Source organism: Fibroporia radiculosa (assembly GCF_000313525.1).
Source record: "Fibroporia radiculosa TFFH 294 genomic supercontigs, scaffold1819, whole genome shotgun sequence".
In the NCBI taxonomy this organism is placed as follows: domain Eukaryota; kingdom Fungi; phylum Basidiomycota; class Agaricomycetes; order Polyporales; family Fibroporiaceae; genus Fibroporia; species Fibroporia radiculosa.
In genome coordinates this window covers 75,554-95,392 of record NW_012133320.1, presented here as the reverse complement: position 1 = coordinate 95,392, position 19,839 = coordinate 75,554, and the positions used below count along the sequence as shown (strand labels likewise).

The window sequence follows — 19,839 nt, the reverse complement described above, 5'->3', positions numbered from 1 at the left end:
TGGGGGGGGGGGGATTTTACACTGTACTTTGTGCTAATTATTGAGAAATTTTAAGCCCCATGGCTTGTTCTAGCAAACAGTGCGATATTTTGATATGAGCTTAGTTGCTGCGCGTCGAGTCTCTTGTCGCATTTCAGCTTAGCAGAAAGCGTCTGGGAGTGATTAACTAAAGCGACAATATGGTAGAGGTTATATCCAGGGCCAAGGTTCATGAATCACTCTTCTTTGCCTTGCTCCTGCTTTGCTGATCTTGCTGCTCAGAGCCAACTGCTTCTCGCGCCAACGATTCGTCCATTTTCTTCCCGAAAATCTTCGCACTGACCTGCAATGCCGTTCAAAAATTGGCTGTCAGCATATAATCTTGCAATAATAGTGGGAAAACTAGACGCACGTTGCGTACATATAAGTCTGCGCGTTCGAGTCCGTTGTCTTTGCTGCGCTTGTACTGAGCGAGAGCGTCTTCTAGCCTCCCACCTGCACCAGAGTAAGTGGGCAGATGTGACGCGGACAGTGAACGAACTCACAAGCTTCTAGCACAGCTGCGTAATTGAATGCAATTTCGGGATCGTCTGGTGCAAGAGTGGTAGCAACTCTGCCGGAAGTGATCAGTCAGGGTATATACACCATCTGGGAAGGCTGACTGACTCGAGATGGTGCAAGGCCAGGTCAGGTCGGCTCTCGCGCCGCAGGATGTAAGCACTAGCGAGATCTGCGCTCGTTCGCTGGTGAGTAGTTCTAAGTGAAAGCATGAATGCGTACTAGTATGCGCATCCGCACTGGATGGGTCGAAGGCTATCGATTCCTTCCACGCATCAATAGCCTGTTTGTATGACTCTAGAACGAGTGAGAGGAATTACCGGTCCGTCTCCTACGACAGTTTACTAGGACGTACTGAGGTGGTAATGCGTTACGCCAAGGTTGAACAGAGAGCTTGCGGTCCGCTTAATCTCGACGCTACGTTCGTACAGAGCCTGAATAACAATGGAAACAACCAATTAAGCCATTCTCACATAAAAGGCAGACAGCCGGGACAAACCTTAGCACCATGCACGTCACCCTGTTCCAGTTTTTGTGTACCTTCCTCCAGACATTGCAGCGCCTCCATCTCGGCAGGATCCTGAGTAGATGAATGAGGTGTTGTGGAGGTGGCCCAGCCTGCACAGACCCGACATGGTGAGACCAAAACTTCTGTGCAGGATATTCACTCACGTCTGAATGATACAGATACGCTTCTGTACGACTGCAAGCATGGTCGCGGAGATGGTTGAGATATCAAAGATCTAGCGCAAGAGACATTTCTTCTCTTGACAGCAGAAGTAACACATTCTTTTGTTAGCCTCCGCGCTGAGACGACCGCTGTGAACATAGCTGTGATACTGCGAACGCGGTGGCAGATCGGATACCCAGAACTTAGAAGCGCCGGATACGCGCGGGCGCGCGAAGCACGTGATGTGAATGTCGATGTCGCGGCAGACGCGTCACGGTCAGATCAATCGAGCCACGCCCTTTCAGCCTTAAGCTAGCTTGCTACTTGCTTGCCCTCATTTACCATAACCAGTGATCTCCCCTTCTAGTCAAGAGAACTCTGCTAATACCCACTGTATATCTGCGTATCTGAAGTCACTAACTTTACCAAAGCACTTTATCGATGGTCATCATAAACGCGTCTGCGGACGCGTTCCTTCTCACTGCAGCCGCTATCCTCATCCCTAGCATTTATCATCTGCGACGGCAATACCGGAAATCAGCTTCGGACCCTCCACACCGGATATCTCTTCATTTTGTCCTCTTAATGCACACACTGTATATCATGTTTGTTCTATTCCTCCGCTGGCCGCCAAATATCTTTAAGAGCTTCCACATGCCCCTCACCATTGCGCCGGACGCTATGCGTCGCACTGTACTCGAACGCGCTGGGTTAGACGCACATGGCCCTCTTCCGAAGCCGCTAGACAATCTCATAACCCGTCTGTCATCGTTCGAGATGCGCACACTCTATGTCAGGTCCTTGCCGATGTCCTCCGTAGCATCCGTTCGTGCTCATTCGTGCGTTCATCTTTATATAGGTTTGGGCAAATTGTCGTCCAAGATTGCGAACATTGCAGGACGTTCGATGACTACGCTGTGTACGCTCTACCGCACGCGCTTTTTGCGTATATTCGGGAGGCAGCAGTTCTTGGCCTCTTGACCATTGTTGGTAGCGGTCGCGAGCGCTGGAGGACATATGTGGTGGGCGCGCTCGCAGTGACAGCTGTCCTAGAATGCTACTGGATATCTACCGTGACGGTACGCATTCCGAAGGATGGCAGGAACGTGTTTATGGTGCGTGTATCGAAAAATGCCACTGGAGAAGTTGCATAGGGCTCATATAATTATATCTTCGTACAGTGGCACGACAACCTGTGGATTCTGCGTCAACTCGTTTTTCTATTACTTTCTATCGTCACTCATCTATTGCCATCGACCAGTCCTCTTGTGGATCCTGCCTCACACGCACTCGCAACACACAGCGCTCTGGAGCAGAGTGTGGTACGCTTAGCAACGTTAAGATACGCGCGAAGCGCTGTGATGCGCCAGCCCCTTTTGAGAGCCGCCGCATCGGAGTGGTGGGACCGACAAAGACTAGAGGGTGAGTGGGCAAGATCGGACGAGGCGGTACAGCGAGTTGCCGAGCAGCTGGGGCGAGGATTTGTGGAAGGCCAGGGAGAAGGTACACTTAGAGTGAAAGCAAAAGAGACAGCAGCTAGAATAAAAGCCAGCTTGCTCGCGCAACCGGCCTCGTAGGTGGACATCACTGAGTTGAATTACCTTTGAAAGTATTAGACTATTCGAGAGATATTATATGATTTGTGTACATCGTTCATTACAGGTACAACGGATGCATTCAGATAGCAACTATGACGGACAGCGAAATGTGAAGACCGGAAACACCGGACACCGGGCTTGGCGATCAGACTTAGGACCTCCAAGAATCCGAGTCCGACCGACTATTATTGAAATTCTCTCTCGAGCCTGAGCTCGTCCCGTGTCGTTCAAAACCTGGTCTGTCTGACCCGTACAACGGATTGTGCGAGCTGCGGCCAAACCTGGAGCCTGAACCACGGCAACCGCGATAGTCACCGTGGCCGCGTGTCTGGTGGCCGCGATAACCTCTAGTATGATGTCCTCTTCCCTTTGGTCCGGTTGCGGGCGTCGACGCCGGAGAAGGAGCATCTTGTATGCGCTGCAAGATGCCGGATATATCGTCGTACGTGTAGACTGGCGATGGATGATCAGAGGGACGCAGACTTAGCAATCGTGAGTAGCCTTCATAGGGAGATGGTGCTTGATATTGAGAGTGGAAGCGTTCGAGCACGGACCTACCGTGCTCGGGGGTCTTGATAGTAGGATGATTGATCCCTAGTCGCACGATCAGCGTGAGTGTTGGAAGACGGATGGGTGCGCACTTACGCTCCTGCAAACGCTGGGCACAGACCTACGAGATAACGATGAAGAGAATGGCGAGTCCGAATGTCCCGCGGGCTTACCTCGTACGGAGTGTCGAAGACAAGAATCCATACCTGAGTTCCAGGAAACTCATATGCCATATTGATCCACGTCGCACGCTGCCTGTGCACTATGAGCGCGACGCAGATACATCGTCCCCAGCAGGGGCTGCACGACGTAAGACCTAGGGCTACTCACCGTGGATCAAAGTTCGTGCGGTCAATGCACACGGAGAGACCTGCCCGGAGGGACTCTCGCGCTAGTACTTCGACCCTCCGCCTGTCTCCGGCAAGATCATCTTGGTTGCATCGGCGGAAATGGGGAAGTTGTTGTTCAAGTGCTTGCGCGAAGGTCGACTGGGGGAACAATGCACGCTGTTTCATGCGCCATGCGAACGACAACGTACCTTTCCTGAGCCTATCAGACCCACTAAAATCAGGACAATCTGTGATTCTGTCGTTTGCATTGTATGTAGGGATGTCAAGGACCGTGAAGTAGTAGACATCGCGTAATTTGGAACAGATATATACGTGAAATACATCATGTGGTATAATGTCTTGGAAAAGCAGAGTGCAAGGTTCAATGGCGTAGTCGGTTATCGCGCCTGTCTCACATTGTTCACAGGAGGTCCCCGGTTCGAGCCCGGGTTGAACCAATTTTTATCCAGGATAGATTATGCTCCTGTTCCGCTTACAGCTGGCTTGCAGCTTCAAGCCGAACTTTACACTGGCAGGTCGCTTGCACAGCCGGAGGCGCGCACTGTCTCTCCTCTGCCATTTCTCATATCACAGTTAGCTTTCGTTTTTCCTCTTGTACTCTCCTTCTCTCTTTTCCTCGACGATGCCCCCGGTGGACAACGATGGCACTCACCTCGACGACGATCTCATCTCACAGCCGATATCCGTCCCCGACTCTGGAGACGTTGGCGAAAGCGGGAAGCTCAAGATGATTATGCAGCTCCTCAAGAAAGTCGTTGGTGTGAAGGATATTGCTTCGATGTAAGATTTCTGCTTTCCGCATGCACAGTCCCTGACTCTCTCGATGCTCAGGCGATTATCCTTGCCGGCGTCACTACTGGAGCCCATCCCTAACCTTGAGTACTGGCATTACCTGGATCGCCCGGACCTCCTGGCGGCGTGAGCGATAATTTACGGCTCTTTAGACCCCTGCATCCTCACTCGTTTTGACAGCATAAACGACTCCGATGATCCATTTGAACGCATGCTTGCGGCCCTCCGATTCGCATTCTCCAAGGACCTTAAGTTCATTGTAAGACGTTTCTCTTTCTCCTGAACCGTTACCGCTCTTCTCACGTCAGAACCACAGCGAGGCAAAGTCTGCAAGCCATACAACTCGGTCCTCGGCGAGCATTTTCGCTCACACTGGGACGTGATACCTGTATCATATCCATCGAACCCAACGGAACCACCCATCCAACACCTGTATCTCGTCCCTCCGGCAGCGGAATCAACGTACACGTCCCTCGCGCCGACATCCGCTCAAACGCCGCGTATGTCGGTCTCTGAGACCGCTAGTGTTGCCAGCGGGCGCAGCATGACAAGCGGAAAGAGTGGGAGCCTGGTATCCAAGGCCGCATCCACCCCAGGGAAGAGTACACCAGCGACGTCGCCCAGCCTCGTGGAAATGAATCCCGACGCAGACATTTCCAAGCTCAGCCTCGATGATAATGATTCCAGCCGTGTGGAACTTGTAGAAGCAAACGATGTACCCGAAACAGCAGGGAAACCGCGCGTGCGGATCACATATCTTACTGAGCAAGTCTCGCACCATCCACCAGTCTCTGCATACTATGCGAGCTGTCCGAGCCGGAACGTGGAGCTGTCGGGAATCGACCAAATTTCTGCGAAAGTATCGGGGACGACGCTGCGCATCGTCCCGGGATCGCTGAATAAAGGTTTGTTCGTCAAGTTGACCGGCGGCGCGGGTGCAGGGGAGACGTACCATATTACGCATCCGATTGGGTCTGTAAACGGCATATTCAGGGGCAGCTTCTACATCACGATGGGCGAAGCAACAATCATTACATGCACTGGGGGCAATGGAGGAGAGAAGCTCCGCGCGATCATTGAGTACAAGGAAGAGTCGTGGTTGGGCAAAGCGCAGTTCCTCGTCGAAGGAGTCATTCACACATACGACCCAGACGAGACGCAGTACAAGGACTGGACACGCGTTAAACACGTCCCGCGCTCGTGCATACTGGCGACATTCGACGGATCGTGGAAGCACAAGATCCGCTGGAAACGTGCCAATACACCGACCTCTGATTACGCCACTCTGATTGACTTGTCAGGGTTGCACATCATCCCCAAGAGCGTGCGGCCGCTGGAGAAACAGCTTCCGAACGAGAGCAGGAAGCTGTGGGAGAACGTGACAACCAGACTGTTGGCAAAGGAATATGGAGAAGCGACCAAACACAAGTTGGCCATAGAGCAACGACAAAGGGATGAGGCTGCTGAGCGGAAGCGGAGAGGAAATCAGTTAGTATTCGGTTGCATCTTACAGCTCTATTACTCATTTGTCCATCCTCCGCAGATTTGTCCCGAAATACTTTGAGAGTGATTACGAGACTGGCATCCCGATTTTGACCGCAGAAGGACAGAAGGCCCTCGAGGAAGAGCTCAAGGAGGACATCATATACCCGCTCGAGAGCATCGATGCTGCGCTGTCCACATAGAAGTTTACATCTCACGATCTAATGACCGCCATCTCACGCGCTCCTGTATCTTCGCGCTATCGTTCATGTCGATCATGTCTTGCTACCTACATCTCGTTACTACACGTTCCTAATACACAGCGGATGGACGCTGTTTTCTTGGGATTGGGATGAGATATAATTGGACCCACTACAATCTTCACAGATTCATTATGTTTCTCAATTGTGTGGCAACAAGGATCCCAAAAATAGTAGCCAAAAACTGACTGAGGCCGGGATCGAACCGACGACCGCCTGTGCCCATCATGTAAGACAGGTGTGATAACCACTACACCACTCAGCCAACTTTAAATATGAAGAGCATGTAAATAATATTTTAGTTGATAGCTCAAGTTGGATTTAAGTTCCGAGTTACTAGCTACCTTCAAGCTGTCGTCTCCTGAAACCAACAATACCTACCGCACATATACTCTGAATGGTGTAGTATGTATCATTATGTGTGGTCTGGGTGTTGGTCCCTGAAATGATCTAATATAAAGGTCAACATTTACAACATGGACCCCCTCGCCATTGCGTATGTTTCCATTCTTACAACAGTGTCGCATCCGTTAACAGTTTCATGATCAGGATGGTGTGCGATTTTTTCCATCCCAATGTCGGTGGTGTAGAGAGTCATATATACATGCTGAGCACGAATCTGATTCGTCGAGGGCACAAGGTGATCTCCTCTCATCCCGCCTGGCGGGAAATACTAATGGGAGTTAGGTAGTCGTCATAACTCATAGCCACTCACCGGATCGTGTTGGTATCCGGTGGATTCTGCCCGCGCTGAAAGTATATTACTTGCCCTTCTCAACCATCGCATCTTCGGCCACACTCCCGAATTTCTTCACCTTTCTTCCGTATTTGCGGACCATCGTCATTAGAGAAGGCATCGGACTCATTCACGCTCATGCGAGTTTGTCTTCACTGGCCCATGAAGGCATCCTACATGCACATCTTATGGGCGTGCGCACCGTCTTCACTGATCACAGTCTATTTGGATTTGACGATGCTGCGAGCATCCTCACCAATAAACTACTGGAAGCTGCGTTAAGGAATGTAGACGCAGTAATCTGTGTGTCTCACACAGGGTAAATCATTAACAGCCAATAAGGGGCGGCTGTGATTGCTCATGCCGACTTTTCCAGTCGAGAAAATACTGTTCTGCGTGCCAAGTTGGCACCTCACACTGCGTATGTTATCCCAAATGCACTTGTTGCGGATCAATTCAGGCCTGCCGCAAGCATGCAGCCTAGTGATACAGGTAGGTTGCTCATGTCATAAACGAGTGATCCTATTCAGGTCTTCTTTAGTGAATGTAGTGGTTGTCTCAAGGCTTGCCTATCGTAAAGGTATTGATCTTCTTGTGGCGACTGCACCCAGAATTTGTACATTATTCCCCAACGTAAGATTTATTATTGGTGAGTTTATTTGCAGTTAAGTACTCTCACTACTAAAATCAGCATATAGGCGGGGATGGTCCCAAGTTGGTCGATTTGCTGCAAATGAGAGAGAAACATACGTTGCAGGATCGGATCGAGATGCTTGGGCCTGTTCGTCATAACGATGTCCGGGATGTGTGTGTATCTTTTGGTGCGCTGTTTTGGTTACTATGTGTGACCCTTGGCTCCCAGATTCTTGTGCGAGGATCCATATTCATGAACACCTCCCTGACCGAGTCATTCGGAATTGCCATACTGGAGGCAGCTTGTGCTGGTCTATACGTTGTGTCTACCCGAGTAGGAGGTGTCCCAGAAATTCTGCCCGAGGATATGATCTCATTCGCACACCCTGATGAGGACGGTAGGCTGCTTGCTCTTGTATAGATCGCGTTTGCAGCCATTGATCATTGTGAGCCATGCAGATGTCGTCCGCGCTATGTCAGAGGCCATTCAATTGGTAATGTCCGGGAAACACGACCCACATCGCGCACACGAGCGGATCAGAGGCTTTTACGGCTGGGAAGAAGTCGCAGAACGTACAGAGAAAGTGTATGAGTCAGTTTTAGAAGTGAAACCTTATGATTTCTGGACCAGAATAGAACGGTGTGTGTAATTCCTCTAAGTATATCTACTCCTAAAGCTGCTTCAGGACTCTTGAGCTAGGACGATTTGTTGGACTTATCTTCGCAACCATCATGATCGTTGATTGTCTTTTCTATTTGTTCCTGGAGAGGTGGATTCCAAGACAGGACATCGACAAGGTACAAATGGGCTGGGACCAAGACCGGTTCACCAAGGTGCGGAGCTTTTTGATGACCCGCTATTTGCCTCTGATCATCTTTAAGTAGCTTGCTAGCAAGAAGCCAAGGCGAAATTCTACCAGCAGCAATGCTACTCCAGGGGTCACGAATAATGCACTTGATTCTACCTGATCATTGCCCCTCCGGCTACCCGGGGTGCTATATGACATCGACAGGTAAAGAAGTCAGGCGGATTTCCGGTCTTCTTTCCGTCAATTGGTCAATCGATTGTCACTGTTACAGTATCATTATGGTCTATGCGATTCAAATGCGTTTATTGCGATGGCGAGTCTCAGCTCCACGCGGGCCTTGCCTCGGAGCCTTCTGCAAATTGATCCACCGGTCGGGGCCGCCGTCGGGAGCAGTTAGGCAGTGCAGACTATATTTATGTGAATAGCTCCGCGAGGCTCGCAATGCGCATCATGCATATACATCCGAATGTTATTCAAGTGACGCCGGAATCTGGATTAGTTCAATGGTTATCACCCTACCATGGTATCTATCAATCCTGTGCGTATCCGCCGTATCATGCTGGCTCATCTGGCCTTCGAGCCCCCGTCAAGTCTTATCTTACCGTTTTTCTTAGTCCACACATGCTGCCACATCCATTTATACTTGTCAGAGAAGCTTGATTGGCCCCTGCAGCGCTCAATATGTGATGCATCCTTATCTGAGGAGATATTTGATCTTTGAGCCGCTGGGAGTCGTCGCTATCTTTACCCGAGCTGCCCTGATGTTCCACGTGACACCCCGTTAGAAATGATCTAGAGATGTATTTTATCAAGCCTTCTGTTAACCCCAAGTTCGTGCTCAACCTCCACCTAGCAGCACGCCAAAGGTTGCTCGATCACCCCTCGCTATGGACTTGGTTGACGAAGATAAGAAATCTCAACTGGTCCAGGAATCCAGCGAAGATGTTCACCCTCCTCGTTCCAAAGCTCAGGTGCTGTTGGATCGAGTAACTTACGTGCTCACCAAGTGGGGCATTGAGACTAATGGGTATGTCGTCAAATATTGTGCGTGACCTTCCATTTACTTGATGGTGCATGCTCGTGATCAGGATACAACCGATCCCACAAGAGGAACGAACGGACACTAGATTATACCAAATGTTCTTCGTTTGGTTTTCGTGCAACTTGAACGTCTTGTCGTACGTGGGCGTAACGTATGGGCTAAGTCCACCGGCTCATACTGTTCTATTCCAGATTTGGTACTGGTTCTGCTGGACCAGCGTTCTTTGGTCTGGGTGTACGGGAGTCGCTAATAATCATCCTAATCGTCGATCTCGTGTAAGTCACAGGACTGGCGATTTGCGCTGAGCTGAACTCACTTGAGAATCACAGATCTTGTATTTTTCCAGCATACTTGTGAGTCCACTACCTCGCTTCCGAAATCACATACAGACTAGTGTCACAGTTCGCTGTTCGGTCCCAAGCTCGGAATGCGATCTATGGTCCAGGCACGTTATACCTGGGGATACTATGGTGCCATGATCCCCAGCGCGCTCAATGTCTTCTCCATGCAAGGATTTTTGATCCTGGATTGTATTATTGGAGGCCAGATGTTAGCAAGTATATCGAATGGCCACCTGAACGATACGCTTGGGATCGTAATCATAGGCGTAATTTCGCTCGTGGTACGTTCCTATCAGGGATTTGTTTTCCCCCTTTTAATTTGATGGGTCCCGCAGGTTACTTTCTTCGGTTATCGTGTGATACATTGGTGCGCTCTAGTGTGTTGCCAGCGTTATTGTACACCCTAATCATCGCTTTTCAGGTATGAGAGTATTGCGTGGATCCCCAATGTCGTTACCTTCATCGTCATGCTTGGTGTTGGAGGAAAGCATCTGGTCGTTTCGGGGCCACCCGCCCCAGTATCTGCGGCAATGATCATTACATTCGCCACAACAGTTGCGTCCAGTGTTATCAGCTGGTGTACCGTAACACCTGACTATGGTGTCTACCATATACCCAATGCTTCAAAGTGAGCGTGTGTCTGATATACTTTCTCGTCCTGAGCTGAATGACTTCTTTAGATTCAGAGTATTCTTGTACACATACCTCGGATTTTTCACCGCAAGCGTATGTTTTTTCGGTGATAGCTGATTTAAAAAACTTCCTTACATTCACACAGATTGTCTCTCACATGCTCGGTGCAGCATTTGCGGCCTCTGCCCTCTCAGATCCTACGTGGGAAACAGGATTTGACAATGGCAACAATGTTGGTGGCCTTGTTGCATCTGTTCTCGCACCCGCGGGTGGCTTCGGCAAGTTCTTGGTCGTCTTGATCGCCCTCTCTATACCCAGTGCATGTGCGCCTACAATGTATACCTTCGCATCAAGTCTCATGACCGTAAACTACTACTTCGCCAAGGTTCCCCGATACGTGTTTGCCATAATCTCAGAGGCAATGCAAGTTTTTTTATATTTTAATAAGACCGATTCTGTCACTGATCATCGTTCTCAGTCTGATCCCAGTGGGCGTAGTCGGCGCGACACGCTTCTATGCTACCTTCACCGATGTCCTCAGTGGGTCCATCTACCGCGTTGTTTCTGATAGTCTCTAAATCGTTCTACGTTCAGATATCATCGGTTATTGGAGTGTGGTCCATTCAGTTATGATTCTCATGGAACATTTCGTATTCCGTAGGGCGAGCTTCAAGGCATATGTTTTGGAAGATTTCGATCAACCTCGCCGATTGACACCGGGCGTGGCGGGCGTTTTATCATTCTTATGTGCCTTCGGGATTATCATCCCATGCATGAACCAAGCTTGGTACGTTGGCCCTATCGCCAATGCCGGGAGCGGGGACATTGGAATCATCGCGGGCAGCTGCGTGATCTGTATTGTTTATCCGGTGTTGAGATCTATTGAGCGAGTGTTTTCGAGAGAGACACGAGTACAAAAGTCATGATTGTAAGGGGTAGTGCTTCGCCTCATGTTTGACATAGAAGCAATGGGCGATCCAATTACATTGTACATCTACATCCGGAACTACTGATACATCACAATCGCCACCGCTGCATATGGCGTTTATACCTAAGCCAACAAGCGCTCATTGTAGAGAGCTCTGCAGTGGCCGTTATATTGACAAACTGTACTCATATAAGTGCACATAAGGGTTCTATATCAAGCATCTTCTCTGCCGTGACCACTCGTGACCCAAGTGCTGCGGGGCCTCAGGATTTGAAGAGTGTCAGACATGTCCGAGCCCCAGGGCGATGCACAAGCTAACCCCACTCGGAATCCCAAGGGGAGAAATCAATACCCAAACTGTCGTACGTCATACTTTTGCTTACTTTGGCTCGCATCGAATACACTAGTCTTTGACTACAATGACTCAGCCCCTCCGAACGATGAAAGGGTCGCAGCCTTGCTTCATGAATATCATCGTCGTGGTATGACAGATAGAGAGAAATTAAGCGAGCTATTTATGAGCGAACATAGAATTGAGATCAGGTATGTACAATTTCTTCTAGACGCCATACTCTCGTCAAACGTTCCAGTTTCTAGTCCTTCATCGATTGTGCGGCGCAGGAAAGCTCTTAGGCTCGGAGGCTGTGTTGTCACAACACGCACAATGGGCAAGGCACAAAAGCGCCAGCTTATACTAGACCAATTGGCGAAGGATCCTGAGAGAAAATATGGACCTCGAATGATTAAAGAACGTATTTTATCTGAGACGGGGGTCAGCCTAACACGGTCAGTATGGTCCCAATGACGACCAGCGTCGAGTTAATTATAGCATGTACTCTAGGGATTACATTGCAAATGAAATGCGTCTCCACGACCCCGAGGGTTTTGTCATGCGTGCACCTACCACCAGGAAGAGACAGTGCGAAATCCGTCTCGCTCTGGAGTCTATTACTGCCGATCTATTACTGAAACGTCAATCAAATTATAATGGGGTGCCTTGACGCATCTCCCGTATTCAACGTATGTGTATGAGACAGTCATTTGTTCAACTGTGCCCTGACGTGATTGACAAAGGTCTACGGGATGAAGCATTTCATCAATTCCTCATACTCGCTGTTAAGTAACGGGTTCACGCTGGATGACTACAGCAATGTGTATCATACTTCTCCCCTCATTGATGTTGGCGGATGACGTCGCTGTGTTCTGTTGAGCAACAATTTTTGTTGAGATATTGACCTGAGCGTCTCTCAGATAGCTATATCGAGGCTAGACCATTTCCCCCTATTCCGAGCCTGTCGCCTGGCGAAGTGATATTACGATACCACACATTGTGATTTAACACAATTCAACGACACCAAATGTAGGTTCACGGCCGCGTCTAGCGGGCTACTATTCATAAATCAATATCAGATAAAAGCACTACGACATACAGACAGTAGTCATAAGTGACATCCATATATCAGAAAGTAACATGTTCTATAAGCCAGCGCAAGCGACATGTACGTTGAATGCATTATGTCGATAAGATGACACTAGTCGTCATGGGAGCTACTTTGGAGTATCCTGATCTACGACATGTGGGCTTCACCTAGGTATGAGTTTGTATCGACTGAGGAGAGTAGAGCTTCCGTTCTGGTCGATCGAGGGCTGATAGAGCATTTAAAAGGTTCCGGATGACTTTCACAGATGATTGATCGGGACTCTGATTAGTAGACTGCATCGACACCTGTGCACAACCTTACCTGACTGTTCCATTTCCATAATTGATGATAGGTTCGTTTACGACACCATTTTCGACTGCCTTGGATATATCGAGAGTAGCAAGTATAGTAGCACACGTTAAGAAAACCGACGCGTCGGCAAAATGCTTTCCTAGAGCATTGTCAATGTAGTAACATGGGATGGCGATCGGATGGTGCATACCAGCGCAGATACTATAAAAAATATTGTTAGCCCATATCAGTCTCAAGACAACGTTGCTTATGACCGACGAACCGTCTACCAAATCCAAACATGACCTTCCGAGGGTCCATCTCCGGTTCCTCTCCATGAGATTTGACGAACCTATCAGGGTTAAACACGAAAGGATCCTTATAATTGGCAGGGTCATGAAGAATATGCCTATATTGGAAGAATGAGCAGAAGGAGCAGGAAAAAGGTTGCACGTACCAAGCGTTCGCCGTGACTAATGTCCCCTTTGGAAGAACGAAATTCAGATATGTGTCGTCTTGAACAAGGCGATGTGTCACGCCTAACTCTAATCAGATCATGAGAAAAACTGCACACAGAACTTGAGCATACCAAGTGGGGCAGCAGGATTCCAGCGATGAAGCTCAGAACATACGGCATTAACGTAAGGGAGTGATTCTCGATCTCCAAGGGTAGGAAGTCTGTCGTTCCCAATGATGTTGTCAATCTCCATTTGTGCTTTCTTTTGTACCTCTGGGTAGCAGGTCATAGCGAGAAAAAAGCTGTGTAAAGTAGATACGGTCTACATGGGGTGTCAACACGCAAAGTTAACATTAGGGGAGGCACATACGGTATCAGCGCCACCTAGACAACGGTCCCGGAGACATCGCGTGTAATGAGAATATTGTTCTGTTTGACTACAGGATGGTATCTTACCCGCATACATGACACTAGCAGTCGTTTTGACCATGTATTGTTGCTCGCTACTTGGATCGCCCTCTAAATTGCTTGAGACAAAGCTAGGGATAGCAGTGCCGGAAGCCTACATAGGAAATCGGAATTCGAGTGAAGACTTAGAAATGAAATTCAATTGGCACTTTACCATCCGCTCTCTGACCATCGCGTAAGGTACTTCAACCATAGCAGACGTATCCCGAGCTGCAGCGAATGCCCTCCTTTTCCAACCAGCACCAGGAAGCCACGCAGGTACATGTTCTACTGCAAATATGATATATGATTAAAAGATTTTACAATGAGAACCAACTGAATACTTACATACAGGAAACATATCCGCGAGACGAGCACCCGGAGTCGACAGTTCAGAAAAGTGAGTCACGGCAGTATCTACAATTTCAACAAGTGGATCCTCATCTTCCGTCATCTCATAGCCATATGTTACATTTAGAATAACTGCTGCAGCCATCCTGTACCAATCACTAATTGTCAGATTAGCAGGGCATTATCTGTAATTCCACTCACCTTCTCAGTTGCTGATCGAGTGCCTTTGGTTGACGTATAATCCGCATGATTAGTTTTGTCACCTCGTGTTCCAAGACAGGTGCAAACTTCGTGATCGCGCTGTGACTTCCAATATAACGTGAAAGCAGCCGACGATGTTCGCGAAACTGTGCACCATACGGCGTCAACACTACAATTTGGTCCCAGCCAGCGATCTTGCCGATACTTGTCATTTGCGGACGATCAGAGTAGAGAGCGCTCCGGCGTTCCAATAGCTCAGTCGCATGGTCGAGAGAGTTGAGAATAACCATTGGCTGGCCAAACACAGTGACATAAACGATATCCCCTGGTGTTTACAGTAGTGTTCGCCTTAGTAAGTCGGTATCGAGATCTCATGAATTCAGAAAACCCACCCCATCTTTCACTCCACTGACTGAATATTTTCCAGTGGTGTGAAGTAGGCATGTCCAATGCATTGCCCATGAAAGGCCACCCCTTGGGTCCAGGAGGGAAGGGCCCCTTGCGCCTAGCCGCGATAAAACGACTCAGCAGAGCCAACCCTAGTATTGCCACAATGGCATCGAACGCATATAATGTATTGGGAGAGAACATTGTATAAGAGCGTGTTGAACAGTAAACAGCCTTTTCCCTGACACAGTGAGATGAAGATCTTACTACAGACTTGGACATGGTCCCTATATATACATTCTTGACTGCAGAGGGGCGGTAGTACGGTATACACACCCACAAGACAACATGACGTACTGATAAAGAATTTCCGAGCAACGGCACCAAGACAGGTCCAATCACGTTATCCAAGTAGTGGATTTATATCGCTGGAGTGTCATTCAATGTACCATTCTGATTAGTACATCTGAGGGAAGACAGTCGTGAGACTTAAGAGGGATAATTTTCGGCTCACTGACCTGCCTTTGATGTCAAACCATGACTTTGACTTATTCAGCGCTCAGGGCCGCACCATAATTGCACCATATAGACGACTCTCATACTCCGTATAAGTCAATCCCAAAGGGTCCCAGCAGCTTGGGCCATTCAAAAGTCCTTCGCGCAGAAACAGCATGATACAGCGTGACTACACGACAGTTGGCCAGACCAATCCCGAAGTATTGAGACCCAAACTTTGTTGTCTTCGTCGGAAATACGAGCTCTCGTGCCGGAGAATGACGTACATCGAAGACAGCATTATGTCATTCGGAATGTTGGGATGGGAGAATGCTGATTTTTCGAGTCTGAGGACAGGAGTGACTGATATTGTAGCATAAACATGACTGAGTAGAAGTCAGATTGAATAGTGAGAGGAACGATGATAATCACCTGGAAATCGACAGCCACAGATTGGTCTAGTGCCTAGGCTACTCCCGGTCGGACCATCACTCGACTCAGGCTATCTTGATACCAAGAAAGTGTGTCCGAGCATGAGCTCTAGAGATATGTCAGGATATGGAGGGAAGACATACGGGAGAACTCGTTTGCGTCATCTAGTCCACCAAAGGCTTCCAAATCTCAGCTTCTAGTCACTCGCACCGCATTCTTGGCTATCAGAGGAATCAGGAGCAAGAGCACAAGAAGTGGTCTCACGACTTCAAGATACGAGTGATATGTCGCGGACCGTTGAACCGTGACTCGTTTATTAATGATGAACTCGGCATGGGCTTTCAAATGAGTCTTGTGCACAGAGATAGTACCTGTCCCAGACAAATTCTCAGTACTTCAAGAACCAAAAAAAACCAATAGAAGAGGCCACATCGGCCGCATAACCGTGACGTCGCGAGTGCACGGCGCACGGCCGCGACCAAACTTAGCCAAATTGAAATGCTGCGCCACGATGGAGGAGGAGGATATATAGTTGAAGTGATCGAATTCAGGGGTATCATGCCTAGAGCCCGTCCAGGTACGAGATAAATTTGAAGCCTAAAATATTCCGGCTGCTTTCCGAGCAACAACGTAAACCGGCAGCCCGTATGGCCTGGCCAGTAGAAACTTATCACTAAAGTGTTGATATATGATTAGGTGCAGCAGTGTGAATTTTCCTTGCCCACACTTTTGCAAGTGAGATTTAATTATCAACACACTGTGACCAGCAGTTGTCCATTCAACAGTGATCAAGAAAATACTACGGTTCATCATTCTTGAAGCGCCTCAGCATCTAGGGAACGCAGCAATGCCTCCGCTTTTGTCGACCGAGGCATGATTGCACATTTGAACGGGCGGGGATGGCTACGATTAGAACCACAATACGATCGTGAGCTCAATAGCGCGACAATTGACTCAGCTTACCTGATTGTACCGGTCTGATAGTCAATAATGGGCTCGATTACTTTCCCATTCTCGATTGGCTTCGAGAGGTTGTATATGGCTAGTGTTCGTGCACATATCGTGAACAAAGTTGCATCCACGAGTTGAATTCCTGTATCATAATGAGCCACATCTAAAGATTAATTATATCGGAGCTACCGGCGCAGATTCTGGACGAGCAGATGATCAACGAATAGAGATCACCAATCAGAGGCTACAAACCGTCTTCCAAATCCAAACATGACATTGCGAGGATCCGACTCCGGCTCCCTCCCTTCTGAGGCTACAAACCGGTCAGGATTGAATTCCAGTGGATCTTTATATTTCGACGGATCATGGAGAATTTTCCTGTACAATCATTCAATTCATAGCGAAGTTCGGTAGACACCAACGCAAGGAGTACGAACCAGGCGTTCACAGTGAACAATGTGCCCTCCGGGAAATGGTAACCTTCGTATATATCGTCTTGCATGAGGCGATGAGTCACACCTAAGAAATTATAAGACGGGCAATACATAGCCTAAATCATGCAGCATACCAAGGGGAACGGCAGGATTCCACCGGTGGAGCTCAGTGCAAAGAGCATTAAGAAATGGGAGGGAGTCTCTGTCAGCCAGATTGGGAAGTCGATCGGTGCCAATAACTGTTTCAATTTCTAGCTGGGCCTTCTTCTGCACCTCTGGGTAGCAGATCATAGCGAGGAAGAAGCTGAGCATGGTGGTCAAGGACTTCAAAATGGTCAGCAAGCCATAGAAGGCCAGACCACGGCGACGTACAGTATCGGCGCCCGCTGACAACGAACGATACATCAAATACTGGGAATGCCCATAATACAAACAGATCTTACCGGCATACATTACACCTGCAGCGGTCTTCACAACATATTGGTGCCCCTCGTTATCGTCAGTCTCTAGACTAGTGGATGTAAAACTAGGAACGGCAGTGCCGGCAGCCTGTCGGTAATAAATATATACTGAATCATAAGTCCTACGTTACCATAACAACCTACGGGTATACCATTTGTTCTTTAACCATAGCATAAGGAACTTCAAGCATGGAATTTGTATCCTGTATAGCCTTCAAAGCCTTCCGTTTCCACCCGGCACCCGGCATCCATGCAGGCACATACTTCACTGAGGCGGAGATCTCAGTAGATGGAAAGGAGAGTACTAGCCACATACGTACTGATGGGGAAGATATCTGCAAGGCAGGCACCCGGAGTGGTCAGTTCAGAGAAGTGTGCCACAGCAGTATCTACGATGCGAACAAGAGGATCGTCTTGATCTTGTACCTTGTAGCCGTAGGTGATGTCAAGGATGACCGCGGCAGCCATCCTAGCGAACGAATTTGTGTCACAATTTAATGCTAGAAGCGCGACGAAAAATTATACACTCACTTCCTGATGAGTTGAACAACCATGTCTGGCTGATGCAGGAGACGTGCGACCATTCGAGTAACTTCCCGCTCTATGATTGGTGCGAAATGTAGTACATGGCTACGAGTACCCATCCAGCGCGACATTAGCCGGCGAGTGTCACGCAAATGCGCGTTATAGGGTGTCAATACGACAAGTTTGTCCCACCCGACAAGCTTGCCGATCACCGGGAAAGGCGGGCGATCGGAATAGAGCGTACTCCGCCGATTTAATAGCTCAACTGCATGTTCAAGTGAATTCAGAATAACCATTGTCTGGCCGAAGTTCGTGACAGATATTATATCCCCTGACATACAAATCTCATCAGATAGCTCGTCCGAGATAAAGCGTAACGGCGAGCGCTTACCCCACTTTTCATCCCATCGAGTGAACGTTTTTCAGTGGTAAGAGGTAGGCATATCTAGCACATTACCGATGATGGGCCAACCGTTTGGTCCAGGGGGAAGTACACCTTTACGTCTGCCCGTGATTGCATACTTGAGAAATACAAGTCCCAGCAATAGTAAGGCAACGTCTACGAAGTGCAGATAAGGGTGAGAGGGAGTATCAGACATAACTCTGCTTGGGCAGCTAGCGTGGCTCTTGGTTCTGGGGGAGGGAGATTTATACGGATAGAGAGCGCTTACATGATTTCGAGAAACGATCGAATACAAGAGGTCATAAGAACTCCGCTCAGTCCCCAGGTCGATCTTTGAACGCTACGCAGAAGAAATATTTTGCTGAGGTGGAAGATCTCGGCATGTGGTCATATCTAAAAAAGGACACGACTTCTGGGATGCCGATCGAAGCAGAAGCAAGACGAAAGCGTCTGAGACTCACTGTCTTGCAAACATGATTGGTCCAATAAGACGATATTTGAGCATCCTAGTGTCCTAGATCAGGGCAAACTCAGTAGGCACGAAGTAGATAAGTTCAGGAGACGTTCTATAACAAGGGCATGCGATTTGATTCGGATTCCCCACGTGCAGAGATGATTCGCCAAGCGAGACGTAAATAATTTAAAAAAGAACATGGAGGACGTACAAGGGATTCGCATGAATCATTTATGGATTGAATGCATTCCACACATGTGCCGCGGTCAAGATGTCAATGCTCAGCTTCTTTCGGACATCAGCGTATAACACATCGCAACATGTTCTGTGTCGTGAACGGCATTTACTATATGTACGGCAATGGACCTGAAGAGCATTATCAGGTGAGTGTAAGCGAGGACCCAGTATTACGACGCGGTGTATAAGTAATGGATTCGGACATGTACGCGATACAGTTAGCCTGCCATGTGAACTTCGCTAGGATTGTGCTCAGCAGGTTAGGTACGGGGTGATCAACTTTTCTACGTAACCACCATGGACGTCAGATGTGAAGGACAGATAGGATGAATACAGTGACACTCAACAGGGAAGAGTTGACCAGTGGGAGTGGAAGCCCACTCACCATCTCTCGGCCCCGTTAGTCTTAGGAAACTTGAAAGTTGCAGATAACAATATGATGCGAGAAGCAATACCATTTGAATCCAGGCTATTGGTATAAACTTGCACCAGCACTCGAAGCCTCCAATCGCCGCACGTCATAGGCCACGTG

The 19,839-nt window shown here is 48.6% G+C and overlaps 8 protein-coding genes across 8 annotated transcripts; 4 read left to right on the top strand and 4 right to left on the bottom strand.

Moving 5' to 3' along the window:
* Window positions 1-208: 208 nt before the first annotated feature.
* Window positions 209-1,250, bottom strand: FIBRA_03260 (uncharacterized protein; the record flags this gene model as incomplete). The annotated part of the gene is made up of 8 exons (XM_012325105.1): window positions 209-322; window positions 392-474; window positions 525-592; window positions 646-709; window positions 760-834; window positions 893-971; window positions 1,037-1,155; window positions 1,223-1,250. The coding sequence occupies 8 exons, from the start codon at window positions 1,248-1,250 to the stop codon at window positions 209-211; spliced, it is 630 nt and encodes a 209-aa protein (XP_012180495.1).
* Window positions 1,251-1,861: 611 nt separating this feature from the next.
* On the top strand, window positions 1,862-2,784 carry FIBRA_03259 (uncharacterized protein; the record flags this gene model as incomplete). Its single annotated transcript, XM_012325104.1, has 4 exons — window positions 1,862-2,046; window positions 2,106-2,322; window positions 2,389-2,529; window positions 2,578-2,784. 4 exons carry the CDS (start codon window positions 1,862-1,864, stop codon window positions 2,782-2,784), a joined length of 750 nt encoding a protein of 249 aa, XP_012180494.1.
* A 172-nt stretch (window positions 2,785-2,956) lies between these two features.
* Window positions 2,957-3,991, bottom strand: FIBRA_03258 (uncharacterized protein; the record flags this gene model as incomplete). Its single annotated transcript, XM_012325103.1, has 5 exons — window positions 2,957-3,399; window positions 3,451-3,475; window positions 3,528-3,609; window positions 3,685-3,842; window positions 3,893-3,991. The coding sequence occupies 5 exons, from the start codon at window positions 3,989-3,991 to the stop codon at window positions 2,957-2,959; spliced, it is 807 nt and encodes a 268-aa protein (XP_012180493.1).
* A 335-nt stretch (window positions 3,992-4,326) lies between these two features.
* On the top strand, window positions 4,327-6,181 carry FIBRA_03257 (uncharacterized protein; the record flags this gene model as incomplete). The annotated part of the gene is made up of 5 exons (XM_012325102.1): window positions 4,327-4,484; window positions 4,536-4,622; window positions 4,677-4,755; window positions 4,813-5,984; window positions 6,040-6,181. The coding sequence occupies 5 exons, from the start codon at window positions 4,327-4,329 to the stop codon at window positions 6,179-6,181; spliced, it is 1,638 nt and encodes a 545-aa protein (XP_012180492.1).
* Window positions 6,182-6,714: 533 nt separating this feature from the next.
* On the top strand, window positions 6,715-8,576 carry FIBRA_03256 (uncharacterized protein; the record flags this gene model as incomplete). The annotated part of the gene is made up of 10 exons (XM_012325101.1): window positions 6,715-6,734; window positions 6,788-6,878; window positions 6,926-7,293; window positions 7,351-7,466; window positions 7,516-7,623; window positions 7,673-7,779; window positions 7,837-8,005; window positions 8,067-8,247; window positions 8,294-8,441; window positions 8,493-8,576. The coding sequence occupies 10 exons, from the start codon at window positions 6,715-6,717 to the stop codon at window positions 8,574-8,576; spliced, it is 1,392 nt and encodes a 463-aa protein (XP_012180491.1).
* Window positions 8,577-9,303: 727 nt separating this feature from the next.
* Window positions 9,304-11,010, top strand: FIBRA_03255 (uncharacterized protein; the record flags this gene model as incomplete). Its single annotated transcript, XM_012325100.1, has 10 exons — window positions 9,304-9,443; window positions 9,505-9,594; window positions 9,650-9,733; window positions 9,788-9,811; window positions 9,861-10,080; window positions 10,135-10,166; window positions 10,221-10,427; window positions 10,480-10,525; window positions 10,578-10,831; window positions 10,881-11,010. 10 exons carry the CDS (start codon window positions 9,304-9,306, stop codon window positions 11,008-11,010), a joined length of 1,227 nt encoding a protein of 408 aa, XP_012180490.1.
* A 2,088-nt stretch (window positions 11,011-13,098) lies between these two features.
* FIBRA_03254 (uncharacterized protein) lies at window positions 13,099-15,119 on the bottom strand (the record flags this gene model as incomplete). The annotated part of the gene is made up of 11 exons (XM_012325099.1): window positions 13,099-13,232; window positions 13,284-13,294; window positions 13,356-13,481; window positions 13,530-13,611; window positions 13,662-13,851; window positions 13,900-13,913; window positions 13,986-14,091; window positions 14,152-14,267; window positions 14,325-14,473; window positions 14,529-14,853; window positions 14,921-15,119. 11 exons carry the CDS (start codon window positions 15,117-15,119, stop codon window positions 13,099-13,101), a joined length of 1,452 nt encoding a protein of 483 aa, XP_012180489.1.
* Window positions 15,120-16,651: 1,532 nt separating this feature from the next.
* FIBRA_03253 (uncharacterized protein) lies at window positions 16,652-18,509 on the bottom strand (the record flags this gene model as incomplete). Its single annotated transcript, XM_012325098.1, has 11 exons — window positions 16,652-16,745; window positions 16,806-16,935; window positions 16,983-16,993; window positions 17,046-17,171; window positions 17,231-17,312; window positions 17,362-17,551; window positions 17,600-17,613; window positions 17,671-17,776; window positions 17,841-17,956; window positions 18,009-18,157; window positions 18,220-18,509. 11 exons carry the CDS (start codon window positions 18,507-18,509, stop codon window positions 16,652-16,654), a joined length of 1,308 nt encoding a protein of 435 aa, XP_012180488.1.
* Between the last annotated feature and the right edge of the window lie 1,330 nt (window positions 18,510-19,839).